Raw genomic sequence first — 25,476 nt, 5'->3', positions numbered from 1 at the left:
TTAAAGCCCAAACAAGAACGCCACTCATGACAGCCTCCCAACTGGGGGTATATAACATCCCATCCTTGAACCCATGCAAATCCCTCCAAAACACCATCATCTATCATGCATACATGACATAGCATATATGAAAAAGGGAAATTAGATCATCCACCATAACATGCCATAAAATCTCAGAACTTTTCCATCAAGTTCTTTCTCACCGTCCACATTCTCGCTCTCTTGCCATAGATATACATCGGAATGGTGAAAATCAAACATCCCAATTGAATACCTCCAAGTGCCAAGAAGACACGCTTGGGTCCATCGCTCTGCAACCAATGGTTGAAAAACAGCGAAAAGACCAAACCGTGAAAGATGTTCTTCGAGAAGTTCAAAGTGACCAGGGCTTCACCGGCATATTGGCGATAACTGTCGACGGCAAAGGTGATTGCGGTGGTACTGCCTACACAGCAGCCGAAACTGATTATGCCAAAGAAGACGGTGGGCACAATCCAGGCGTCGCGCTCTGAAACGCTCCAGCCATAGCCCATGAGACCAATCACGGTGCTAATGGTTACGGGGATGGCCATCAAGAGGCGGAACTCGGGTTCGTAGACACCGTCGTTTTTTCTGCTCATCCAGCGGACGATGACATCTGAGAAGCGACCGGCGACGGCGGTGCCGAGGATGCCGCCGATGAAGGGGGAAATGTATACGAGACCGACTTGCAGAGAGGTGAAGTGATACGTCGCGCGGTTCTCGTAGATGACCGAGACAGACTCCGAGAGCACGATCAGCCAGCCTACTGAGAGTGCATACACCAATGACGACCAAAGAATGGCTGGGTATGCGAATAAGATGAATGGACGAAGGGCGACCTTGAACCAACGATCCTGAGACAGACGGCCGGCATACGGTTTCAAGGTTTGTTTGAACGACTTCGGTGGTGCAGCGCGGTAGAAAGAAGTGTACCCATTGCCTGCGTCGACAGAGAAACCAGGAGACGGAGGTACACTGTCGAATTGAGCGCTGTGAGATCTCATATGGCTGTGCTGTGTGTGTTGTGATGTAGGTCTGTAGGACACGAACGGATCGTCTCCTGGTGACAAGTGTTGTGGGCCAGGAGAGAAATGTGGCGATCCTGGCGACAGTGCACTTGCTTGAGGAGACAGTTGTGATCCGGGAGAGGCAGGTGGCATTCCAGGGGATGGAGGCTGCAATGAATCATCGGGCTGAGACTTTCGTGGTGTTTGAGGTTCGGGATTCTCAGTTACTTCAGGTGATGGAAGATTCAAAGCAGGTACGCTTGGTTTTTCGACATCTGCAGGAGCGATCTCATCATCATCAGGCTCACTGAAATGAGCATGTCTTGACAAGCGCTTTTCTCCTTTGGTCTTAGTGGGACTCACGCTGGGAGTCAAGTCGGTCTTCTCTCCTTTCTCGAGCTCAGGCGCGGCCTCATGCGCATGCGTGTCAGCATGACCTCTATGGAAGATGGAGGCTAATGATATATTGCTCATCAACCTCGGCCTGTGCTTATGAGAGTGTCGAGAAGGTCTCGGTGTGCGGTCCCAGAAAGTCTCAGGGACAAAGAGGAACAGCAGGATAGCGCCAAATGACACGACGATGGCGACGATCCAGAAGACCCAGCGCCAACCAAGCGACTGTATGATGGCGGCACTCACCAGCGGGATGAGGTTCTTACCACCCAGAAGGAGGAGAGTGTATATACCTAATCGGTAGGCACGCTCGTGCAAGAAGAAGATCTCGGCAATGGTTGCAGAGGGCAGACATTCAACTGGACTAACAGCGAAGCCCATAAAAATGCGCGCAAGCACCAAGGAAGCATAGTTGGGCGACAATGCACACCAGACGGCCGACAGCACAAATATGACTGATGCGACAAGGTATACGGGTCTCTTGCCATACAAGATAGCAGTAGGTGAAGCAACAACGCTACCAAGACCAAGGCCCAGCATATAAAGACCGGTGGTCAGAGCAACCTGAGGCACCGAGACGTGGTATGTTTCCGAGACACTGACGAAGCCTGCAGCGAGAACAGGCGTCATACCGCCACCAAGCATGCAGAAGAAGCCTAGAGACAGCAGGGCGCAGTCTCTACGCCATTTTGGCCAATTCAGCGGGTCGTTCAGAGACTCATCCGGTTGCGGTTCAAGAACAATGCCATCTCCAGTCTGTTTCTTATCCGGAGTAGGAGGCACTATGGAGCCCGCACGAGAGCGTGGAGCGAGAGAGCCGTTATGAGATTGCGAATAGGGAAAGGGAGAAGGTAGCGACGAGGTCGATGTTCTGGCCGGTGTATTACGAAGTCCTAGCGGCTCGTTGCGATTGGATACTTTCGAGAGGAGTAGGACAGAGCCTGAGAACTACTTAGTAAAGAGTACGCGAGTAAAGAATATGGCAACTAAAATAGTCAACTCACCAGGAACCTCGTCTGTCTCCTTGTCGTTCAAGATGCCCAAACTCCATTTAACCGGTCGCTTCTTTAGCGATTCTTCCGAGTCGGTCTGCGAGTTGCGGTTCGGCTTGGACTCAGGCCAGGAGCGACCTTCTTGGCCGTCGTGCTCCTTCTCTGCGACCATGGCAGAGGAGCTATAGAGGGTACAAATGCGATAAGGCTATGACGAGCGCCAGTGTTGTGCAACGCGGGGATATATAGATTAGCGGAGAGGCGGTGTAGCTTGGGCACCGTTAAGGATGATGATGATCAGGAGGCCGCCAGATAGCAGGTACGTCGGGTACGTGTATGGGTAGGGGTAGACTATGGCGTGGGCGGTCTGTCTCGAGATTCGACTGTTATCAAACTAGACACTAAGACCTGTCAGGTGGACGACTCTGACACCGTGATAACAACGACGGGCTAATGCGAGCCATGGAGCGTGACTCTGATGCAGGAGTCCGACACGGCTGCGCAGCAAAGGCAGCGATGGATTCTGTTTTGAAACGCCTACGCTGGCTGGCTGGGCGCAACCACAAGAACGAGCCTGGCGACCAAAGGCACTCGAGTCACATCCACGCTTTCTCTCGTCATTCCTTGGCCCTTCGATTCTGCTTTCTAGCGCCACTTTCTGCCCCAACTTTCCGCCAATCGTCGCTTGCTAATCTTTTTACCCCTAACTCTAATCCGACAAACATGCTCGCTGAGTCGAGAAGCCACATCTGCGATAAGGCCAGCAATAGAGATATCTTTCTACAGACACGTTTTTTCTCTTGCATTCCAGCCAAGCGACCCGTCCTTGCTACATCTCGGAAGTATCTAACGTGTACTATGCACTTTCATTAGGGGTGCTCGCCTAAAGAAATCCCGCGCTGATATGCTTGGCCCAAGACTTGGTACTGAAACTAAATTGGTCGTTCTATCTTGGTCCCAGATCTTTTGGCAATAATTGTAAACGCATGGCGCCATATTATGCAACAGATACTGTCTCCAGAATTGCAATCAGCTATAGAACCCATCAGTTCAGTCTGGCTGCGTCGAGAACCATTGACATGACTCGACGAAACAATACCCCATGAGCCCTAAGGACGCTCTCTAATCATCCTTGGCGTCCTGGCCATCCTTGTTCTTGCGCGGCTCAAAGTTCAGCTGTGTTTCGTCAGTCACCACGGTCTTCACGCTCGGTCGCTCACAACTACTCACCTGGTTACCATTGTACAATTCTGTGTTCTGCCCAGCCTCTCGTCTTTGGTCGCCAAGTGTGCGAATGTTAATGCCAGCTGATCTGCTAGCCGTCCTGTCTCCTTCTACGTTAGAGCTCTCAGTTTCGTCCCCTGTTCCAGCCACGTAGGGTCCGGGTCGGTTGTTTGTTCCAGAAGCGTAGCCCATGACACCGCCTACAGCGCTTCCAAACATGCTTGCTGCGCCTGATAAGAGTCCGAATCCGGCATTCAAGCCCTTCGAGACCAAGCCACTGCTGCCGCTTGCATACGCATCTGTGTAGCCCTTGATTGGCACTAATACCAGAGTCGCGCTTGGTGTCAAGCCAAGAGACTTGAGTGATTCACCTTCTTCACCCACCGAGATATTACGGCTGGGGTTAGGAAGGAGTATCTGACGGAACTCGTACGGGATATCCGTCTGCGAATTTTGTGAGATATACGTTCTCACTGAAGTTGCAAGAGTGGCAGTAGGATCAAACTTTGTTCGTAGCGAACTACCGTCGAACAGTCTGATCTGAAGCGAGCAAACATCGGAGTTTCTTCCAGGTGCCGTATCAGTGTGTACTGGTAGCTGTGCAGCGGCTGTAGAAGGCTCGCCTTGAGCAGCCAGTCGTCTTTGTTGTTCCTTCTCTTTCCTTGCAATCTTGTCAGACTCGATCGACTTGAGGATTCTTTCCCTTTCGAGACGTGCCTCCTTGTTACGGTTCCGCTGCTGATCGGCCCAATCTTGCTTGTTTTGAGGTAGTGTAGACGATTCAGCAGCTTGTTTGTCTGCTGCCTCTTTACGCGCCTTTGCTGTAGCCTTGCGTGCCTCCTTTTCCGCCTCCTCTTGTTTCTTACGCTCGGCCTCGAGACGGGCTCCGCGCTCGGTCAGGAACTGTTGCATCGTCACATTGTTGCCTTGACTGGTTGGTGCTGGTATCGGGACGTTCGTCTCTGCGTTTTCCTGAGGAGCTGTGTCTGACTCTCGAAGCGTTGTTCCTCTTTCGCCGATCAGGGGGACATTTGACAGGACTTGGCTAACGTCTGCAGTGGACGAGTCTGCGTTTGCGGGAATAGGGTTGGTTGATGGCGGTAGCTGCTGTTGTGTAGAAGGTTGTAGCAGAGCGAGAATACGCTTTTTGAATTCTTCTTCAGTGACGGTTGCGTCAATGTTCTCGACGACAGAGCCTGCTCGTATGACCAACAATTTTGGCAAGGAGTCAAGCGAACAGAAGGCTCCCAAGAAGCCAGCTTCGACGGATCCTGCATTGATTCGGAGCAAGACTGCTTTCTCGCCTAGTTGCTCTCCTAACGACTCCTGCCCATCCGTGCCTGCGGATGTGTCGAGAGAAGCAGTCAACCATTCGTTTTCCCATTTCTGGCTTGTGTCATCGTCATCTGACAACTTGTTAGGCTGCATAGAATGGAGGGTGGGTCAGCTGGCTCACCTTGTCTGACGAAACAGGCAACCAGCTTGTGCTGCTGGATGGCCTGCGAGATACCACTTTGCAAGTCGCCTTGGAAAAACATGACTCTGTGGAGGTAAAGTTGATGAAGAAGGAAGAGGGTGGTGCACCCGTACAACTGTTCTACCCCAGACGAAATCACATGCGACAGCGTCACCGCTTGACACGGTCCCTGCGCCGCCAAGCATATCAATGTTTAGATCAAACGCCGATGTCGACCTGATTCTTGTTCTCGCGAATATCTGGACCATGCATACATAACAGGATTCATCATTATTATCGCTGGCAATGAGTACGGCACCTCTTGGGTCAAGGCCGTCTTCCGAGGCCTTCGACCGGCCCGATACGGAAGACAGTCCTGGAGACAAACGCCAAAACAATGCAACTACAGGTAGGCAAGATGGATCATGATCAAAGTGTTTCCCTGGAGATTAAGCCTTGATAGGAGCATCGGCCGCCGGTATGCGAGCCTTGACTGCACGCATGTTCGCTTTCTACTTTAGAGTACCTGTAAAAGCATTCTTCCGAACAAGGATCGAGTAAGCGTAGACTATGATTTTGAAATTTGAGATATACGCTGACTGGCGGGTAGCTATCTTGTGTGTATATTTATGTGACTCGTGCTTTCTCATTGCCATACTGACCCGAACGAGGCTTTCCCGAGGGCTATTAACCCTCTTCTCCAGACCACTGCCAGCAGCGGGAAGTGGTCTTGGAAAATGACTACTCCTGGAATATTGGCTTATGCTGTACAAACTCATGGATGGTCCTTCATTCCCAACCAGGTCTTGCCTCCACTGCTGGCAAATGTTACTGTTGGAGCAGTTCTGTATACATCCTATCTCGGTGCACTTGGCCTCTACTACGAACCGGCTTCACACTCCTCCAAGAGAATTTACCCGCCACCTCCTCTGTCCTCAACATTTGCCGCTGGCTTCTCCGCAGGTGCTTTTCAGAGTATTATTGCCGCACCTTTGGATGCCCTCACAATTCGGTTTAAGACAACCGACCTTACAGAGGGTACCTACAAAAACATGTGGGATTACGCCTCGAAAAAGCTTCAGACTATTGGCGCCCGTGGTGCATTTGCGGGATGGGGGCTTTCATTCGTCAAGGATTCCTTCGGATATGGTTTGTTCTTTGGAGCATTCGAGTTCATCAAGTCTCAATGTTTCTACGAGTACGTGAGCCATTGGTATTCGCGTTACGGCATTCTATCCATGTTTCATAAGCATCAAATCGAGCTGCAGAGAGTCACCGACCAACAGGAAAGGCCAGTGATCAAGCCGCATTATCTCATGGAACCCTCATTCATACTCCTTGCCGGTGCGACAGCAAGTGTGCTGCAACAAGCTGTCGCTCATCCCCTCACACAGATTCAGGAGCTTCACTTCCAGCGATTAGCAACACTGGATGAATTATTAAAAGCTAGGCCGGGACGGATGGACACCATGCAACTGTATGCACGAGCGTATCAGAAGACATGGATACAGGCCGGCAAGCGCGCGACAAAATCGGGTGGCTGGGTCAAATGGCTGTATCAGGACTTCTGGATGACAACGTTGCGTCAGGTACCTTCAACTGCGGCTGGTCTGATTGTTTTTGAGATCTTCCGCCGGAAGTACGGAATTGGAGAGGACGCTGTGAAGATCCCCAAGGATGAATACGATATTTTGTTGCCTTGATCTGAGACCATGTAGGTATCAGATCAGAAAATCCTCGAGCCCAGTCAGAATTTGTTCCCATCTGGCTTGCAGGAGTTTGAGCTTGCTTGCAAGATCGCCAGTCCGCTCTACTGAAAGGGACTTCAGAGACGCAATAGCTTCTTTGGCTTCTTCAGTGTAAGTTTCAAGAGAGGGTCTCAGCCAATCGAGCACTTCGTCTTCTTTGTCGTCTGCGAGATCCTCTCCGGAACCCATGAAATGCTCCCACTCGTTGGCCGTAAGGAGTACGGAGCGCACGGCAACCTGCGTCTTGAAGCACAGTTCACCAGAAGGCAACAAGGCGTACCCACCCAGAAATCCAACATCTTGAAGAGCGCTTTGTTGGCTTTCTGTCAAGCGGGGCAGTAATACGTGGTCCAGCCGGATCTCATCGTCATCTAGGCTGGTATCGGGCAGGATGAAACCATCTGCATCGTGCGTCAGTTGGATGTTTATACACATGCAGCACGTAACTCTTACAATGCACCAGGAGCTTGTCATTCGAATGAGCTCCGTATGTAGCCAATATCTCTTCTCCAGGTTCTATTCAGGGTCGTACTATTAGCTGTGTGCCGTCACAGATTACACGAAACACGTACCATAATTTCGATTTGCTTTCAATTCATAGCCTTGTGGTGACATCGTGACTTCACACTGCTATCTTTAGCGAGAGACCTCTTGGACAACATTTGAGCACTTACACCTTGGCCATTTGGACAGTGGTTCATGTAGTCCAGTGCAGGATTCATGATCATGGCACCTTGGCTGATGCCCTGAGGCTTCCAGTGAAAACTACGTGTGTTCACGAGCATCCAATGGTAGAGAAATTCGCGCTTGAATGCTTCATCGTCGGGGGCGTGCATGTGTTCTACAGATTCAATGTCTCTCTTCAAGTCTGACAGCATGCGGTCCAGCGGTTTTTGTACACTCGGTGGAGCCCATTTGCGTATTACATCGTCCAATTCATCCTTTGGAGACCAGGCAAGCATACAAGAAGTGAAATCGTCAGGCGTTGGCCAGGCAGGTCTTGAAGCAACGTATGTAGAAGACTGGCTCTTCCATTCGAGAGTGAGGTGTGCGGCCAGTTGAGCCTGAGAAGATATTTTTGTTATCTTGTGCTTGCGAAGTGATGCCGATTCAGGTTTAATCATGGCTTTTTCTGGCACAAAGAATAGCTTATCACCCTTCTTTATGTTTTCTTTTGCCAGTAGGCCGACACCTCTGCCAGGAAGCACAGCAGGCGTGACCCCATGAATCTCAATTCCTCGGCCAATTGCCCATTCGACGTAGGCGGCATGGACTTCCGGTATGTTCAAATCCAAGCTAATCTTTGACGTCTTCCGCTTTTTAGAGGGAGGATCCGAAGAAGGCATGACGATGTGCACGCGTGTTGTGAGAGAATTATGGCCTTGAAATCCCCGCAGTTTCGCAGGCTTCGCAGTCAAACATGGAAGGATCGAGGAAGCCAACGGTTATCACATTGCACAGCAGCCGCATGAAAAGCCTCAGCTGGCTGAAAACCATGTCTCAGACTTTGTAATTCCGCGTTACGTTTGCTTGGTCTACGCTACGAGCAACACGGATGGTATTCAAACAACGTAGGTATCCCAACATTGAATAGAGTGTTCGGGGTTGGTTATGCATGCCAAATTAAACAATGCAGTCAGGTCGTTTCACTATTGTGAATGAGGATAAGTCGAGTGATGCCCAAGCAAGGAAGACCTTCGCCCCACATATTCTTGGATGGCAAGGTGGGATAGTAGAATAGAGCGTGCTAGATGTGTAGATGTTTTCATGGCGGCATGTTCAAAGAAGAATGCGGTTCTCAAATACTCGGAGTAGCTGAACTGTCGACTAGACCGTGACTCAGGTTAGCAGCTCCAGGCGCGATTTTGCGTGAGGAGACGGAGGGGCCGTGAAGCAAAAGTCGGGCTAGATTCTGGAGGTAAGTCTCGCACGTTAACGGGGGTTGCCGCGTTGGGCTTGGACAGTTGGACACGGGCGCAACTCTGAAGAATCCCTCTCTTACACCCCCTTCAAGTCACACTTCCAGCAGCGACTCTCTCTCCTCAGGGCTATCCAGGTCGACCGCCAACTTCTTTTTGGCCCGTCGTCCCTCTGCCACGCCCTGTCGTCGACATTTGTCGCTTCTCACCGCTGCCAGCAAAGTCCAGGTGCGTGACCCACCAAGCCCCGTCCAGTCAGCTGCCTGCCACGCATATTACAGCCGCATCTCTCCACCAACACTCGGCTTCTTTCGTTTCCAAGTTGGACGCCGTTTCTGCCTATTGTTCCTTCACTGTGCTTTCCTGCTTCCCTTCCTCCATTCTGCCGTCTGCCTCATCCTGCCTTCCGTTCTGATTCGCTGGCTGGGACCTGCCTCCGCTTACCCCCTTCGCCCTGCTGACGTCGCCATTGTCTCTTCACAGATCCCTCCATCTCCATCACAACCCACTCTTCCGCCTCAGCGACGGCTCACTCCCACAACAATTAAAGCATGACAACAATGGTACGACATGTTTCTCCGTCGCTTCTCGACTCCGTCACTAATCCACAGCAGGATCTTCGCGTCGGTAACAAGTACCGTATCGGTCGTAAGATCGGTAGCGGCAGTTTCGGTGACATCTACCTTGGTATGCACCGATTGCACCTCTTATTCACAGACTCATTCTGACCTATTCGCACAGGCACTAACATCATCTCTGGTGAGGAGATTGCCATCAAGCTTGAAAGCGTCAAGGCCAAGCACCCTCAGCTCGAATATGAGGCTCGCGTCTACAAGTCTCTTGCCGGTGGTGTCGGTATTCCCTTCGTCCGCTGGTTCGGCACTGAGTGTGACTACAACGCTATGGTCCTCGATCTCCTCGGTCCTTCGCTCGAGGATCTCTTCAACTTCTGCAACCGCAAGTTCTCCCTCAAGACCGTCCTCCTCTTGGCCGATCAGCTCATCTCCCGTATCGAGTACATCCACGCCAAGTCCTTCATCCACCGCGATATCAAGCCCGACAACTTCCTCATGGGCATTGGCAAGCGCGGAAACCAGGTCAACGTTATTGACTTTGGTCTGGCCAAGAAGTACCGGGACCCCAAGACTCACTTCCACATCCCTTACCGTGAGAACAAGAACTTGACCGGTACCGCTCGTTACGCCAGTATCAACACCCACTTGGGTGTCGAGCAGTCTCGTCGTGACGATATGGAGTCCCTTGGTTACGTGATGCTCTACTTCTGCCGCGGCTCTCTGCCCTGGCAGGGCCTCAAGGCTGCCACTAAGAAGCAGAAGTACGACCGCATCATGGAGAAGAAGATGACCACACCCACCGAGGTTCTCTGCCGTGGTTTCCCCAACGAGTTCGCCATCTACCTCAACTACACCCGTTCTCTTCGCTTCGATGACAAGCCCGACTACTCGTACCTCCGCAAGATCTTCCGTGACCTTTTCGTCCGTGAGGGCTTCCAGTACGACTACGTCTTCGACTGGACCGTTTACAAGTACCAGAAGAACGCTCAAGCCGTTGCCCAGGCTGCTGCCAACCAGCCCCAGGCCGAGGAAGCTGAAGAGAAGGCTGGTCGCACCCGCACTGCTGCCGCTACTGGCGGCCAGACCGCCGGTGCTGTCACCGATAAGCGCCGTGGCCCAGTGGCACCCCGTGCAGAGGGATCGGGAATGTGAGTTCAATCTCGTCATCCTGTAAGACTCCCCTGCGTTTGAGTGCTCTTGCGTGAGGCTTGCCGCGGGGGATTTTTGGTACGTGTGCTGACGTGCTGGCTCCTCTCAGGCAACTCCGCTCCTCAAAGCGTGGCGTCGAACAGCAGGGATACAACAACTACTGATCGCTTGTCTTCTGTTGCGAATTTGGAGTCTGAAATGTTCTTCGGGACTATCAGCTCTAATCAGCGACATGGTTTCTTAACTCAACTCGTGTGGCAGAATGCAGTTTTGCCGTCCTGAACATGTCACGGACGGCGAAAGATGTATCCACACATTTTTATGTTGTCTGCAATTTCCGCTATTGGGGGGTTAAGCCGACTGTTCCTCGGCGGTATCATCCTACCCAGACAATTATGCTCAACTCGGAGTGGCTATAAGCAATCAACCCTTATCTAGGGTTTCATATGCTTCGACTATGGCATAGCGGATTCGGATTTCATACCTGGCAGTGTCACTCGGCAGGCTTCTCGCGTCATAGCTGGTCGACCTGCAGTTTTATCCGGCCACTCTCGGTACATCAGATTGCTCGTATCATTTGGCACCCCTAATCATCCATCATCCGTTCTCTTTATTCTATATGCTTTGCTTTGTCACTTGGGATCTGGAGGGCGGCTTGTGGGGAGGTTCAAGCATCAGGGGACGACACGCACAAGGAAAGATTTGAACAACTCAGATTGAAACCACCACCGACAAAACCGATTAGCAGGAGACCGAATTAGAGGCATGGCATAAACTTTGCTTCTGGCAACGAATCGCGGTCCTTGCAAAATATGGTCAAACCATCGGTTGTCCTTTTGTTCGACGAGCGGACATGGATGCTTCTGGGGAGCATTTTCTAGTTTAGTTTATTATGTAGCCTTTTTTTTTGCTTTTGCTCTCTCAATTCACAGCACTCTCATCATCGTTACGTCCCTCTCCGCGTGATTCTCAGATATTTTGTTGTCTAGAGAGGTATTCAGTTCACTCTGCACGTCCTTGCTGTAGCTCGCAACGGATCCGATAAGGCCAAACGGCGCGTCCGCCAAAGCAGCTATTCACCGCCCGGCAGACTCATCCGCTGACCATTAATTATTTGCCGCCGCATTCCTCGCATGCATGCAGAACTTGTCAACTGAATCTACCAAGCTTCTGTACGCAGACCGACGGACTGGATAAATGACGCTTGCTCCGATTCACCAATCAATATGCACTACCTGCCGACTTCGTTCTCTAGTGGCAGCAAAGCAATATGCTAGAGCTCGAACACCCACCTTACGAGACTGGACACGCCTGAGACAACCGACGTTCGCACGATACCTGCATACTTCTAAAATCAGCTTGCAGCAGCAACAGAAGTCTACCCAGGAAGAGCAGGATCTCGCATCGAATTCTGGCATCAAGCAATCTACCGAACAGGCGCAAACAGTGGACAAAAGACTCCAGGCGGAGCAAATAGCGCGGCACGCACAAGAAGACTTTGGCCTGGACGACGTAGAAACTGTCCCCGAAGACGCAGAGGCCCAGTATACAACAAGAGCTCGGAATGCCTCACCCGAGCAAGTCGCTCGAGCAGCTCGTCAGCGCTTCGGAGATGCACTGCCAGAGAACCTTCTAAACGACGAGCAATACACAGCCTACGAGCGTCTCTATGGACCACCGGTAGGAAATACCAAGGACGAACTGGTCGATTTTGAGGAAAATGAGCTGGAAGGAGAATTGGATGAAACAGACAATGTTGGCACTGGATTATTGAGGGAGAATGAAGATGGTGTCCTTGAGGAGGTTGAGTACCTTGAAGAGGAGGAAGAGTTTGACGAGGAAGAGGAGGAATACGAGTTGATGGAGGAGAACGCTGATGAGGCAGAGCTGGACGCGGACAGTGCTGCTGCAGGTCTCGATGCTCAGACTATTAAAGACCTGGAGGCTCTGCGTTTGACACCGGAGCAAGAGCTTCTTGAGGACTCCCAAGAACCGCTCGAAGAACCATACGATCATACACGAGCACATCCATTGACCGTGGTCAACCGATTTGGCACGCCCTCCTCTACTGTACAACTACCGGCATCTTCCTTCGTTGATCCTGTTACTCGACTGGTTTCTGGTGTTCCAAACAAACACATCTCAGAAGTTGCTCACCGTATCTTCGGTGGAGTAGGACTGCCATATTCGACATCGACGCCTCAGCGTGCAGTGAAGATGCCGCAGAAGGCTATTCCCCTGAACCCTGGTCAAGGCAGAATGAGCGAAATGGATGCTGATCTCTTCACAACCACTCTTATGCCTGGTATCTACGCGAGCGTATTCAGTGTTCTGGTGGAAACACGCAAACGTCTGGGCAGCTCATGGTTGGAAGGCTTGTTGAACAAGGAGGGCGGACCTCGTATTCTGGATGCAGGTGGTGCAGGCGTGGGTGTCCTGGCTGCAAGAGATGTCCTTCAAGCAGAGTGGGAGCGCATGCACGACACAAGCGAGGATGAAGATAGCTTCATGGCCATTGCAGAGGCTGGTGGTAAGACTGGCGGCGAATCCATCCCTGCACCTGTGGGGAAGGCAACTGTCTTGACCAGCAACGAAGCATTGCGCTTCCGCTCCAGCAAGCTTCTGGACAACACCACTTTCCTCCCACGCTTGCCTGATTACATGCATGCTAGTGATGATTCCGCCCGTGAACGCGGCAAGTACGACATCATTATTGCACCGCACACTCTTTGGCCCTTGAAGGAAGATCACATCCGCAAACAACACGTCAAAAACTTATGGAGCTTGCTCAGCACAGATGGCGGTGTTCTGATTCTTTTGGAGAAAGGTGTTCCTCGCGGCTTCGAGATGGTAGCTGCAGCGCGCGAGCTACTCCTCAATTCTCGCATTGCTTCTCCTGGCAATGAAGCCATGTCCGAAGACGTCGACGAGCCAGGCGAGGGCACAGTCTGGGGAAAACAGCCAAAGGACAAGGGCATGATTGTGGCTCCCTGTACCAATCACCTTGGTTGTCCCATGTACGTCAACCGCGGCATCAGCAAGGGCCGCAAGGACTTCTGCCACTTCAAGCAGCGTTACATCCGACCTCCGTTCTTGCAAAAGATTCTTGGAGCAAAGCACAGAAACCATGAAGATGTGGAGTTTTCGTACGTTAGTGTCATGAGAGGCCGCGACCTTCGTGACAAGGATGAAGAAAACATCATCCAGGGTGAAGTTGCGACAGAGCGTGCGTTTATTGGTTTCGAAACCCCTCAAGCTGTGACCGAGCAGGCATACGACGAGTTCGATCCTACAGCACCTGCAGTTCCCGATGTCGAGGAGATGTCTGCAGAGGAAGAACCTCACTCCTTGAGTCTGCCGCGTGTGGTTTTGCCTCCTCTGAAGCGTCAAGGCCATGTCATCATCGACATGTGCACGCCAGCCGGCACACTCGAGCGCTGGACAGTGCCTCGCAGTTTCTCCAAGCAAGCCTACCGCGATGCACGCAAGAGCTCCTGGGGCGATATCTGGGCGCTAGGAGCCAAGACCAGAACCCCTCGCAACGTGCGTGTTGGCAGAGGCAAGGAGGAACTCGGCGGCGTGGAGAAGAAGAAGAGAAGCAAGGCAAAGAACACAGTCGAGGTAGGCTATGACTCTGCTGGTAATATCAAGGAGGAGGATATCAGAGTCAAGACGGGTGGACGCATGAGACAGGGTAAGATCAAGGGTATCAGAGACAAGCGTGATAAGAAGGCGGATGGAAGAGGCAGAAGAAAGAACCTGGACAAGGAGTAATCGGCGGGCGATTGTAGGATATTACGAGTTTGAACATCTCAGCTCTTTCATAACGACCGAATAACGAATACTGTAACCACATCCAAAAGCAGGCTACAAGCATGAGATCAATAGTCTGGGAGCTTTTCGTGATTGCACTTTGAAATTGGAGTACCCGGGAGAATCAAAGTGGTATTTTTACAAGGCTTCCTGCGGATCTATGGAGCCACATTCGACCCTTCTCCTCGCTCTCGGCCCTTTCTCTCAATTGAACATATTTAGAGGGCGACCTTGGCGATCTGGGTCTTGTTGGGGTTGCGGGGGTCGTTTCTGTACTCGTCGGCTGTAGATGGATATAGCTTGTCAGCTGTCTTGTTCTTTCTTCCGCACAGATATGAGGATTCAATGGGCCAATTTCGACGAGCGCGTATGATGCAGGACTGGGAGAAGGTGGGTAGGACTGACTGTTGGCGAGAGTAGTGGCGAGCGAGTTGATGCCGTAGAAGATGATGGCGCCTGCAACGAGACAAAGTATCAATATCCAGATATTTTCGAGGGTAGCGCATGCGTCTATGATGGAAACGAACCGGCAACGTAGAAGGGAGCCATGGGGCGGGCTATAGCAGAAGAGTCAGCATCCGGACATGTTTCGAAGGTCGCATTGAGGGTCTGTTGCGCATTGAAACATACCGACAGGGGTGGGGAACTTCTTTCCGAGGAGACCGGCCATTTTGACAGATGTGGTGTTTGTGAGGGAGGTGACGGAGAGGTATAGATTGACTTGAATGGACGTTGCTGTCGACTGAGCGCGGGCTTCTTTCGCAATCCTCAGTCCGCCCATGCTTTCGACCGCCGGTCCCCGGTTCGACTTCTTGGCATCACGGGACGACTGTTCCCGCATTCACATGCGACTGCTTCGCTTCATCGACAATAAACATTACATATACACACTGACAACATGAGTACAACAAATACCCTGGAGAGTTGCGTCTCGTCGCTGCGCTCGAGCATGCAATTGCTCGACTCATCCATCAGCATTCTCGATGCTGGCACTAGCGACTTTCCACGTTTGGCCAAGGTCCTACAGGCCACTAGGGTAGAATCATCCTCATTCTTCCTCACTCCTCATACAAGTCTGACATTAACACTCTTTAGCATTTCGAACTCGTCTCCGAGCCTGAACTACAGAACGCTCAATCTGCCCTTCTCTCGGAAATTCAGCCCGAAGTCGAGTCCTTGCTCGATCGTGTTGCCGCCTACCTCGACAAGCTACAGCGTCGCGAAGAGTCTTTGATTGCAAAGTGCGAGTTACAAGAGGGTCGCTTGTCCTCCCGTCACCCTCAGCAACAATATCACCCGAGACCTTCAGCCAACTCATCGTCACAGGCTGCCGCCAACCCGCTAGAAGAGCTCAAAATGCAGCAGCTTAGACAGAAGAAAGACCGTCTCAGCTATGCTGTCGGCCGCCTCGAGTTGCAAGCAAATCAAAGAGAGCGACAATTGAGAAAGAGCATGGCTGGCTTTTGATTGATTTCATCAACGGCTTGCAACATCACATCATATCCTCGCTGATTCACTCAACGCTACTTGGCCTTCTCCGGACTGTCCTCTATCTGCAGTGTCACTCTCTGAATACCGAAACCATGAAGACATCTTCCTAGACGTGCAAGCCGTCCATTGTGCGTCTCTCTTGTTTCTTCGGGTCGGGCCAACTTATCTATCTCTGAGCTGCTTGCCGACAGCACTTCCTGGCTTGTCATAGGCGACATGACGATATGCGCAGATCCTATCGATTGTTCTTGGCTCAGCTGCCAGACATAGAGCTCGTGCACCGACACGACCCCTGGTATCTTGTTCAATTCCCGGATAATTGCTTCGTTCTGAGCACTGGGTGGTGTGCTTCCCAGAAGAATATGTCCGCTTCGGAAAGCTGCGTCTGTCAGTCATGGCTCGCCGAAGCAACGAGTGCTGACTCACTGAGGGGCAGCGCGCTGCTCGCGATCATAACTGCTATTCCTATGCTGACGGCGGGATCTGCATAGAATTTGTCTGGCGATCGCACCAGCATCATGACAAGAGCGGCAGCAATTACACCGAGGTTGTTCAGGACGTCGCCGATCATGTGGATGACAACAGCATTGACTCCCAAGTCGCCATGGGGGTGTTTCGCTGATGGATCCTCCTGCTCAGGTCAGCCTGTTGCCTGCATTCCTGATCGGAAGGATGGTTTACAAGATCTGATAGCTCGAGAACTGGAGAGCCAGCTTTTGGTTTCTTGCTACTCCTGTCATGATTGTGGCCATGATCTGCTTTCTGTCAGCGTTCAGTCGTTTTTGAACATTAAGCATAGTAATACCATGAACCATTAAGATGCATATCACATTAAGCAGAAGCCCTATACAGCCCATAATGAGAACATTGCGTGGTTGTTCGACGACTGGCCCAATTTAGCATCCAAAGAGACAAGATTCACGGGTACTTTCACCTTGGATGTTTATGAATCTTTCAATGGCTTGTAAGAAGATGCTTAGCCCGAGAGCTATGAGGAAGGATCCGTTGAAGAAAGCGCCGAGGACTTTGGCTCTTTCCCAGCCGAATGCCAGGCTTGCAGGAGCGTCTTTGCGATCACACAGCTAAAATGACTTTAGTATATCGTCAAGATATTCCGGAGCAAGTCCGGTCACCTTTGCAGCGACCAGAGCTACACAGAATGCGATCAAATCGTTCAGCTATCGACTAGTCAGTTTTGCCAGAATCCGCAGTATGGGCATGATATACATAGTGGAAAGCATCAGCGATCAGAGCCAGCGATTTAGTGCGGAAGCCAACTGCAAAGAACGGTCAGCAATTGCAAGACATGATGAAGCATCATAATCAGATATGTCTCACCGATAAGTTCTGCAATGAAGAAGGCAGATGACAGAACAATGGCAACGATTAATCTGGTGGAAGTGGATGAGTTCCTGCGAGCCATGTTGAAGGTTGCATAGGTGCAGAAAGAGGTAGAGAGAAAAAAAATGACTTGAAGGAAAGAAGGCACGAGGAGCTTTGAGGTCTCTTACTACATGGGTCAGGAAAGAGCACCTCGAGGGTAGCACGAGGGTGTTAAATCATGGCTGTTGGCATGCAGAAGTAGGACGATGCCATCAGGGTTGGAGGACAAGAAGCGGCCAGCAACACTGATTTGATTTCTACAGAGCCGCACTACATGACAGAGAGTACTGCATGCACCCGCATCAATAGTAGCAAGTTTTGACTAGTACTGTGTATGCCAGCAAGGCGGTGTTTCTCGAGGTGACCAAAAAGGAAAGAATGAATCATGGGCGGTGTCGACGTCAAGCAGCATGACTCTTGCCAGCAGTGATTCATCCCACATTTCGACCCAAGCACAAAAGACCCCGCTCTGCTTGTCGCAAGATTTATTGTCAGACATAGACACACACAACATGGCCGACGAAAACGCATTGGAGAGCAAGCCCGCTCAGTCGATCCCCGAGAGACCCAAGGACGCTCCTGCCGCCGAGGCTGGCGCCGCACCTGCTGCTGAGGGTGAGAAGGGTCCTTCAAAGAGCGCCTTGAAGAAGGCCGCCAAGGAGAAGGAGAAGGTGCGACTGGCTTTGGACCATATATAGCAACACACAGCTGACAACCGGACAGGCTGAAAAGGCAGCTAAGCGCAAGGCCGCCGAGGAAGCACAGAAGAAGCAGCAGGACGCCAACGATGTTTCGGCCAACGACTACGGCGAGTTGCCCATGATCGGCTCCCAGGAATACAAGCCCTCTGGTGTGTCGCGTGTCACCCTTGCCCAGATTGCCGAAAAGTACAACGAGACCACCCCTATCGACGAGGCCGGTGGTGCTGAGGTCTGTTTCCGCGCCGTCGTCGAGAATGCCCGCAACCAGTCCGCCAAGCTCTCTTTCCTCGTCTTCCGTGAGGCTCTCAACACCATTCAGGCTGTCGTCGCCGCCAGCGACTCTCTGAGCAGACAGATGGTCAAGTTTGCCGGCAGCGTGCCTTCTGAATCTATCGTGCTGGTCCACGGTTTGGTCAAGAAGACTCCCGAGCCCGTCAAGAGTGCCACCATCAGCCACCTCGAGATCCACGTCAAGAAGCTCTATGTCGTCGCAAAGGCCGACAGCCAGTTACCCATGCAAGTCTCGGATGCCGAGAGACCTCTGCCCCTCGAGGGTGAGGAGGCCAAGGAGGATGAGAGCGGTCGCCCTATCGTTACCCTGAACACTCGTCTTAACAACCGTGTCATTGATCTCCGTGGCAAGCACAACCGCGCCATCTTTGCCATCAAGGATGGTGTCACTGCCCTTTTCCAGGAGTTCTTGCGCAACCAAGGCTTCATTGGCATTCAAACCCCCAAGCTGCTCGGTGCTCCTTCTGAGGGTGGTGCCAACGTTTTCGAGGTTGGCTACTTTGCTACCAAGGCTTTCCTCGCTCAGTCACCCCAGCTGTACAAGCAGATGCTGATTGCTGCCCGTTTTGAGCGTGTCATGGAAGTCGGTCCCGTTTTCCGTGCCGAGAACTCCAACACTGCTCGTCACTTGACTGAGTTCACTGGTCTGGATTTGGAGATGGCCTTCGAGGAGAACTACCACGAAGTCGTCGAGGTTCTTGAAAACCTCATGCTGTACATCTTCAACGGCCTCAAGACAAAGTACAAGCGCGAGACCGACCTGGTCCGCAGCATCTACCACGTCGAGGAGTTCAAGCTCCCTGAGGCTGGTAAGGTGCCTCGCATCCCCTTCAGCGAGGGTATTCAAATGCTGCGCGACGATGGCCTCGAAATTGGCGACTTTGACGACCTCAGCACACCCGACGAGAAGCGTCTCGGTGCCCTCGTGCTCAAGAAGTACGGCTCCGACTTCTACGTCCTCGACCAATTCCCTCTTAACATCCGTCCCTTCTACACCATGCCCTCACACACTGCCCCCGCCCACCAGGCTGGCGCAAAGGACCCCAACTCTGGCTACAGTAACTCCTACGACTTCTTCATGCGCGGTCAGGAGATTCTGTCTGGTGCCCAGCGTATCCACGATGCAGAGTTCTTGTGCAAGCGCATGAGAGAGCATGTCAGCCCTGTCGACCCCAACTCGGATGGTCTTCGTGACTATGTCAACGCTTTCCGCTATGGATGCCCGCCCCACGCTGGTGGTGGTATTGGTCTGGAGCGTATTGTCATGTTGTGGTTGGGTCTTCCTAACGTTCGTCTTGCGTCGTTGTTCCCCAGAGACCCCAACCGTGTCATGCCTTAAGTGGCTTGCACATCTACGATTCTGGACAAAAAAAAAGTAATCATGGTTCATGTAGACATGCCAAAATTTTACATTTCGTTTTCCTCGTTATTCTCATTGCTGCATCTGGATGCTTCTTGCTCAAGTCGCGGTATCTTCTCCAGTGCCTTGCTCAACCGCAGCATTGTCACCTTGAGGTGTAACAGTCTTCAACTCCTCAACCGCATTGGCAGCCACATCCCTCATCTCCTTCTTCGAATCATCGGTATCTTTGCCCTGCTTGACCAAATCCCTCCACTCCTCCATCTTTACACCAGCTTCTATGTCACTCTCCTTGACCATTTTAATCATCCTACTCGTATCCTTTCCCGAACTCACGAACAGTCCTTCCCTCTGCCTCGCCAACAAGATCCAAATCACATTCTGCAAGAGATCAGAACTGCGTTTCATTTTCCTCATTCCTGCCAATTTCTGCGTCAAGATTTCTTGTTTGAGGGTTTGGAGTGTGACAGCAGAGGGTGGCTCGATTTTTTGCTTGCGGATGAGTTTGGAGGTTGCTGTTGAAATGTCGTCCAAGGTTTTTGCTGTGTTAACGGCATCCGAGAATTTGTCAATGTCGCGGGAGAGGGCTTTTGTGGTTATGAGATTTTTGTCTTTGATGTTGCGTAGAGTCTCTGGCGCCAGGTCTTTGCGTACCCAATCGTAGATAAATTCTTGAACGCGTGGTTGAAGTGTGGTATCTGTGATTGTTTCTGCGCCTTGGGTGTATAGTTTTAGAGGTGCGAGAAGTTCGTTTTGAATGATTGTTGTAAAAGTTTGCATTGTTGAGTCTTGGAGTGAAACGATTTTTGCGTCGAAGCTTGCTTTGGTCTTGTTTTCTGCATCGCCGGAGTGGAGGATTGCTAGATCTAGAGGTGTTGTGGTGTGAGAGAGTTTTGTGGGATCGAAGAGTACGTCTTCTCCTGGACGTCTGGAGGACCATTGTTCGGAAGCTGCATCTTGGGCTTTGGCAGCGAGAAGGGACAGTCTTGCGGTAAGGGTATCTTGTGTGATGAGGAATGAGGAGCTTGATGTGCTCACTTCAACAACATTCGAGTTGGAGTTTTTCTGAGCAAAGGCTTCTCGAATTTCTTGTTTGAGATTGCCATCTTCAGCGTTGCGCAGGACCTGCGGTCTAGAGCTTGCAGTCACTTCACAAGAACCACTTTCATCTAGCCCTTCCACTGCTCTCTGAATATATGCCTCCCGGGCTTGCTTGGATTCGTTTTCGCGTTGTTCGATGACAGATCTTGGCGTGAAAACCAGGAACCCAGATCTCATTTCGACGACATCCTGAGCACCGCTCTCCTTTTTGGAGATCAGGTCTTTGGCAGTCGCCTCCAGCCAGGAAATAGGAACCGAAGGGAAAGTATCGCTAAGCACGACCGATCCTTGAGTGCCCTGAACAATCTTTTCGATACTCGTTTCGAGCTTTTTGAGAAACTTTGTGTCGTAGGTCTTTCCGTTATCGAGGTCTTGAAGGGTAACATCTTGAGCAACGAGCATGCGTCGAAGTGTGGCAGTGGTGACATCCTTTTCAGCAGCAGTCTTGTCCAGATATACGCCACGCACAGCTAGATCGTTTTGCACGCTTTGACATATGGCTTTTTGGGTACTCTCTGGTAAGAGTCGTCGACGGTCTGTACTATAGTGGATGCGTTCATCTTCTTGGGTTAACAGCCATTGAACATCATGAACTCCCAATTCATTATGTAGACTGTTCAAGAAGATGGGACCAGAAGCAGTCTGAAGAAGAGAATGGAATCGCTTAATGACTGCATCAGAGCGTATGAGATTGCGGCCTGAGGGACTGCGAACCAGACTTTCCTTTCCAGGTCGTGGTTCCGGAGGAGGAAATGACAAAATCAATTTCCGAATATCGTCTTCAGTGAAGACTGGCGAGTTTCTTTCCACCTTCTTGGTCCCAAACATAGAAGGTATCATCTTGGTGGGTGTGCTTGAGAAAAACAGAAGGAGTGATGATGTAGAAGCATCGAAGTTTCCTAATTGGGAATTTGTAGGTCGGGACTTCCCGCTGTCGAGTTGGTCCACCAGCGCCGCCATCACCACCGTGAATAGCAGCGATAGGCAAGCAAAGTGCACTTTTACGGGGATACACGACCATCTGTACATACGACACCGCAATCATGTCCATGTTCCGATCGAAGAAGCTAGACCTTGGTGGTTTTGTCAACATCAAGGTCATCCGCGACCACACCAAGCGCAAAGTCTTCGAGCAGAACGAGACCGAGAGGTCAATAGTTCCCAGCATACTTATATCTGACAGTATACTGATTTGGTTGTGAACATAGACAAGCACTTCGCTACATCATCCGCAACACACTTCTGCCACAACGCGCGCGCGCTCAGGCTCAACTGCAATTGTCGCAAATGCACTGCTACACCCGCCCCACCCAGATCAAGAACAGATGCATTGCTGGAGGCAAGGGAAAGGGTGTTTTCCGTGACTTCCGCATGGCAAGAGTACGTTTGGCTTTGGAGAATGAAATGGAGTACAAGAACACAAGACTGACATCTCCCTGCAGTACCAATTCCGTATGCACGCTTTGGCTGGCCAACTGCCTGGTGTGAAGAAGGCCAGCTGGTAGAGAATCCGGCATATCCATGTTAACTATACTGTACAACATTCGAAACAAAGGGCATTGGGAATGGCGTTGGTTGGGAATCGAGGACTTTGGGTGGTTTCGAAATTCAGAAATTATTATCTGCCTTGCTGCTTCGTCGCAGATGAACTGTTCCTCCTTCTATCGGTTGTTTATTCTTTGCAGCATGGCCAATCTGGCGGGATGTATGCCCTCTTGTGCTCCGGCATCGACTTCAGGCTCGGGTGCTTCCTCTGCCTTGTCCGCTCCTTGAGCACCTCCCTTCTTAGCTTCCTTTGCTGCTTTGCGCTTCTCCTGCTTGGCCTCGGCCTCTGCTCTTCTTTGTCTCTGCTCGTTGAGTCTGACGTTCTTCTCCTTGAGTTTCTCCTTTCTGGCCCCGGACTTGCTGCCACCGCCTCCAGCCGTAAGCTCGACATTGATCCTACGCTTTCCTCTCTCGCCGCCAACACCACTGTCGAACATGCTGTGGTGGTACAACTTCAGACACGTCTTCATACGATCGTAGTTTGCAAACTCAAGGAACGCAAAGCCTTTGCTCTTGCCTGTACCCTTCTCGGTCGAGTGACGGACGGATTGCGGTTGGATGGATGCAAAGTGCTCGGTGATTTGCTCAGTCGTAGCCGTGAATGGAAGATTGCCAATAAACACAATGAAGCGCTGGTTCTTTGCAGCAGCTGCGTCGGCGCCTTCTCCTGCTGTCGCTGCATCTCCCTCCTTTTTGGCCAGCGGCTCCTTGTTGGCTGAGGGTTCCTTCTTGCGCTTCTTTTGCTGTTTGGCTTCTACAGGAACGGCATCTTCTGTCGATGCTTGATCCTTGTCTTCTTGCGATCGCTTGCGCTTCTTGGATGAAGTCTTGTCTGCTGCGGCATTCTGGTCGTCTGCTTCTGCGGCGGGCTCGTCGTTCTTTGGCGCATCGTCGATGGTGGTCTCTTCGACCTTTCTCTTCTTGTTCTTCTTGTATCTCTCCTCGGAGCGCTTGGCCTTCTTTGCCTTGCCCGTCAGGACTGGAACTTCTGCTTCTTCTGACATTTTGGGTTGTTTGGTAAAGTGATGTTTATGGTTGTTTTGCAATTATCAAAAAAGTCTCTGTCTTGACTCGGGTTCTCTCCGCACGTTCTAAAGTCCGTGCTTTGTCCGAACAGAGCGCTGCTCTTTCACATGCTCCAGCTTCACGCGGTCTTCACGATAACGAATTCGCAACTGATAAATTAAAAAATTTCATGCAGACCATATGTACACAACGCTTGTAAAGAAAGAAAAAAGAGGGCCATCAATGCAACCATGTCAACCGACACATGCGACAACGTCTTTGCTCGGCCGTCTTTCAATCATCCCTCTGGTATTGTCCTCCTCTTGAGTCCAATCTACACTATAGAACTTTGTATTTCATCCAGAGGTGCCTTCAAGAACGTGAGGCCCGAGCGTAAACCATGACTGTGTCTGCGTCCTGTGCTGCTCTGCGTTGTGTGTTGCTTGCGTCAAGTGGGTATCTGTGCCGAAGACTGTCGCTGCTCCCCCAACATCAAAGGTTCCAACGCCAGCGATTCCCAGAAACTAGACTTGGCACCGAGATTAAAGAGATCTATCATGCCGTGAAAATGCGAATGTTGTGTGAAGTAAGGGTGGTCGGTGTGAGTCTTGTCTGCCAGCTCAGAGAATGATGCATTTTTGCTTCTTGGGCTTCGAGGTAGGGCGAGGGCTCAGAACAGCTCTGTCACGACATGTTAGCGGACTGCATCACTCTATTCGGGACTCTGTATACGCACCTGATGGCCTCATCGAACACACTCTTAAGGTTGCGCTGTGTCAGGGCAGAGCACTCCATGTACTTGACTGCCTTGATCTCCTTGGCAACGCTGATGGCCTGCTCGTACTGGATGGGTGCCATCTTCTTCTGTCTCAGACTCTCCTTGGTGCCCTCGTCGTCGCGAAGATCGAGCTTGGTTCCGACCAGGATGATGGGAACTCCAGGTGCGTGGTGCTCAATCTCGGGGTGCCACTGTTCACTTAGTCAGACACCATTCCACTATAACCTTTGTGTTCGCTTTTGCATTCCGTACCTTAGCCTTAACGTTGTCGAAGGAAGGAGGGCTGACGATAGAGAAACAAATGAGGAAGACATCGGTCTGAGGGTACGAGAGAGGGCGGAGACGGTCGTAATCTTCCTGACCAGCAGTATCCCAGAGACCAAGACTGATAGGCTTGCCATCAACCATGACACTTGCCGAGTAGTTGTCAAAGCTATCGAGCATCAGCATGTTAGTTGACGGGTTGTGCGCCTGGCTGGCGATCTTGCGTAACATACACAGTAGGGATGTACTCGCCGGGGAAGGCATTAGTCGTGTACGAGATCAAGAGACAAGTCTGGTACACCAGTTAGTTGGATGTCGCACAAAGGCGAAAGAGAAGCACGAACCTTGCCGACAGCACCATCTCCTGTGACGACACACTGTGGTTGTTTAGCGACATGCGTTTTGTGGAGGATTGTTCGAGAGGCGTACTTTGAGGGACTGTGTTTGAGGGTTGGAAGCCATTGTAGAAACGATCTTTTGGGTGTGGTGTTTCGAGACGAGGACAGGTGATACGGGCGATGATGTCGTGCGAGAGAAGGGGTCGACGGAGCTTCCAAGCTTTCTAGTTGATTTTGTTCTCAGGACGTCACTTGTTCCTTCAAGTGGAAGTGAATCGATCTCAAAAGGCAGTGGACGACACGACTAGAAGGCTGCTGTAGTGGAGGTTAGCAAGATGCGGCTCTGGGCACCGAGAAGGCGGTAAACATGCCTTCTTTCACCGTCTTCACGTCAGGGCTGATCTCGTCTGATTGGGACGCCAGGCAAATCGTCACAAAAGTTGTCAGGTGAAGCAGCAATGGCAAGGAAAAAACCGTCAGGCTCCTGATATGGCGGTATGGACAATGGCTCTGAAGTTCACTTGGGGGGCTCGACTCTGCGATTGGTTGAGTTGAGCTCCTAATCCTATGCGGGACGACCCGAGTCGCTAAGTTGCTGCTCTTCCTGCTTTTGCTTCTGCGGGGCGCTACGAGCAAGAAAGACCTTCTCGATGTGCTTGAACCCTCTAGCACTGCAGCCGCGTTGGGGTTTTTTCTTCTATGACCAGTGGTGCCCACTCGTGATCCGTTGTGCCTTTGCAGAACTTTCCAACGTTATGCGCGCGAGTCACGCCGGCCAGGTTCACTAAGCCGACCAATTATCAATCACTTGCGACCAAACGCGCCGCCTGCCCCTGAAGCCTATGAATGACGTCTGGTGTGCCATTAATACTTCTTCTTGACCAACTTCTTCAACTTCAGCGCCTGTCTATCTCGTGTTTGA

General features: G+C 51.4%; 14 protein-coding genes across 14 annotated transcripts; 6 read left to right on the top strand and 8 right to left on the bottom strand.

Moving 5' to 3' along the window:
• Positions 1 to 173: 173 nt before the first annotated feature.
• On the bottom strand, positions 174 to 2,585 carry M437DRAFT_40180 (MFS general substrate transporter; the record flags this gene model as incomplete). The annotated part of the gene is made up of 3 exons (XM_041020143.1): positions 174 to 1,034; positions 1,257 to 2,362; positions 2,426 to 2,585. The coding sequence occupies 3 exons, from the start codon at positions 2,583 to 2,585 to the stop codon at positions 174 to 176; spliced, it is 2,127 nt and encodes a 708-aa protein (XP_040883687.1).
• Positions 2,586 to 3,535: 950 nt separating this feature from the next.
• On the bottom strand, positions 3,536 to 5,175 carry M437DRAFT_39442 (uncharacterized protein; the record flags this gene model as incomplete). Its single annotated transcript, XM_041020013.1, has 3 exons — positions 3,536 to 3,589; positions 3,644 to 5,043; positions 5,094 to 5,175. 3 exons carry the CDS (start codon positions 5,173 to 5,175, stop codon positions 3,536 to 3,538), a joined length of 1,536 nt encoding a protein of 511 aa, XP_040883686.1.
• Positions 5,176 to 5,399: 224 nt separating this feature from the next.
• Positions 5,400 to 6,796, top strand: M437DRAFT_39668 (mitochondrial carrier protein; the record flags this gene model as incomplete). Its single annotated transcript, XM_041020054.1, has 4 exons — positions 5,400 to 5,502; positions 5,557 to 5,650; positions 5,704 to 5,710; positions 5,765 to 6,796. 4 exons carry the CDS (start codon positions 5,400 to 5,402, stop codon positions 6,794 to 6,796), a joined length of 1,236 nt encoding a protein of 411 aa, XP_040883685.1.
• Positions 6,797 to 6,814: 18 nt separating this feature from the next.
• M437DRAFT_81142 (SET domain-containing protein) lies at positions 6,815 to 8,187 on the bottom strand (the record flags this gene model as incomplete). The annotated part of the gene is made up of 4 exons (XM_041027495.1): positions 6,815 to 7,242; positions 7,295 to 7,357; positions 7,414 to 7,468; positions 7,516 to 8,187. The coding sequence occupies 4 exons, from the start codon at positions 8,185 to 8,187 to the stop codon at positions 6,815 to 6,817; spliced, it is 1,218 nt and encodes a 405-aa protein (XP_040883684.1).
• Positions 8,188 to 9,311: 1,124 nt separating this feature from the next.
• Positions 9,312 to 10,487, top strand: M437DRAFT_72209 (kinase-like protein; the record flags this gene model as incomplete). The annotated part of the gene is made up of 3 exons (XM_041025815.1): positions 9,312 to 9,323; positions 9,375 to 9,447; positions 9,502 to 10,487. 3 exons carry the CDS (start codon positions 9,312 to 9,314, stop codon positions 10,485 to 10,487), a joined length of 1,071 nt encoding a protein of 356 aa, XP_040883683.1.
• Positions 10,488 to 12,068: 1,581 nt separating this feature from the next.
• M437DRAFT_10300 (uncharacterized protein) lies at positions 12,069 to 14,252 on the top strand (the record flags this gene model as incomplete). Its single annotated transcript, XM_041018556.1, has 1 exon — positions 12,069 to 14,252. A coding segment is annotated over one exon (2,184 nt), but the record flags the coding sequence as incomplete, so codon positions are not given.
• A 263-nt stretch (positions 14,253 to 14,515) lies between these two features.
• On the bottom strand, positions 14,516 to 14,967 carry M437DRAFT_39020 (putative mitochondrial F1F0 ATP synthase subunit Atp18; the record flags this gene model as incomplete). Its single annotated transcript, XM_041019935.1, has 4 exons — positions 14,516 to 14,580; positions 14,703 to 14,753; positions 14,825 to 14,854; positions 14,928 to 14,967. 4 exons carry the CDS (start codon positions 14,965 to 14,967, stop codon positions 14,516 to 14,518), a joined length of 186 nt encoding a protein of 61 aa, XP_040883681.1.
• Positions 14,968 to 15,195: 228 nt separating this feature from the next.
• On the top strand, positions 15,196 to 15,764 carry M437DRAFT_72207 (DASH complex, subunit Spc19; the record flags this gene model as incomplete). The annotated part of the gene is made up of 2 exons (XM_041025814.1): positions 15,196 to 15,333; positions 15,393 to 15,764. The coding sequence occupies 2 exons, from the start codon at positions 15,196 to 15,198 to the stop codon at positions 15,762 to 15,764; spliced, it is 510 nt and encodes a 169-aa protein (XP_040883680.1).
• Positions 15,765 to 15,820: 56 nt separating this feature from the next.
• M437DRAFT_81138 (cation diffusion facilitator family metal ion transporter) lies at positions 15,821 to 17,211 on the bottom strand (the record flags this gene model as incomplete). The annotated part of the gene is made up of 8 exons (XM_041027494.1): positions 15,821 to 16,167; positions 16,215 to 16,419; positions 16,470 to 16,543; positions 16,594 to 16,674; positions 16,723 to 16,870; positions 16,922 to 16,966; positions 17,016 to 17,065; positions 17,127 to 17,211. The coding sequence occupies 8 exons, from the start codon at positions 17,209 to 17,211 to the stop codon at positions 15,821 to 15,823; spliced, it is 1,035 nt and encodes a 344-aa protein (XP_040883679.1).
• A 472-nt stretch (positions 17,212 to 17,683) lies between these two features.
• On the top strand, positions 17,684 to 19,502 carry M437DRAFT_38852 (aspartyl-tRNA synthetase; the record flags this gene model as incomplete). The annotated part of the gene is made up of 2 exons (XM_041019907.1): positions 17,684 to 17,842; positions 17,895 to 19,502. The coding sequence occupies 2 exons, from the start codon at positions 17,684 to 17,686 to the stop codon at positions 19,500 to 19,502; spliced, it is 1,767 nt and encodes a 588-aa protein (XP_040883678.1).
• A 120-nt stretch (positions 19,503 to 19,622) lies between these two features.
• On the bottom strand, positions 19,623 to 21,464 carry M437DRAFT_40185 (uncharacterized protein; the record flags this gene model as incomplete). Its single annotated transcript, XM_041020144.1, has 1 exon — positions 19,623 to 21,464. The coding sequence occupies one exon, from the start codon at positions 21,462 to 21,464 to the stop codon at positions 19,623 to 19,625; it is 1,842 nt and encodes a 613-aa protein (XP_040883677.1).
• A 203-nt stretch (positions 21,465 to 21,667) lies between these two features.
• On the top strand, positions 21,668 to 22,129 carry M437DRAFT_39576 (putative 37S ribosomal protein MRP2, mitochondrial; the record flags this gene model as incomplete). Its single annotated transcript, XM_041020036.1, has 3 exons — positions 21,668 to 21,774; positions 21,833 to 22,004; positions 22,067 to 22,129. 3 exons carry the CDS (start codon positions 21,668 to 21,670, stop codon positions 22,127 to 22,129), a joined length of 342 nt encoding a protein of 113 aa, XP_040883676.1.
• A 324-nt stretch (positions 22,130 to 22,453) lies between these two features.
• On the bottom strand, positions 22,454 to 23,137 carry M437DRAFT_13879 (uncharacterized protein; the record flags this gene model as incomplete). The annotated part of the gene is made up of 1 exon (XM_041018732.1): positions 22,454 to 23,137. A coding segment is annotated over one exon (684 nt), but the record flags the coding sequence as incomplete, so codon positions are not given.
• A 657-nt stretch (positions 23,138 to 23,794) lies between these two features.
• Positions 23,795 to 24,678, bottom strand: M437DRAFT_39436 (uncharacterized protein; the record flags this gene model as incomplete). Its single annotated transcript, XM_041020010.1, has 6 exons — positions 23,795 to 23,855; positions 23,911 to 24,143; positions 24,205 to 24,385; positions 24,450 to 24,508; positions 24,561 to 24,593; positions 24,646 to 24,678. The coding sequence occupies 6 exons, from the start codon at positions 24,676 to 24,678 to the stop codon at positions 23,795 to 23,797; spliced, it is 600 nt and encodes a 199-aa protein (XP_040883674.1).
• Between the last annotated feature and the right edge of the window lie 798 nt (positions 24,679 to 25,476).

The sequence above is a fragment of the Aureobasidium melanogenum genome, assembly GCF_000721775.1.
Source record: "Aureobasidium melanogenum CBS 110374 unplaced genomic scaffold scaffold_2, whole genome shotgun sequence".
NCBI classification, from domain to species: domain Eukaryota; kingdom Fungi; phylum Ascomycota; class Dothideomycetes; order Dothideales; family Saccotheciaceae; genus Aureobasidium; species Aureobasidium melanogenum.
Note: the sequence above shows the minus strand (reverse complement) of the source record. Positions and strands in the feature narration are given on the sequence as shown.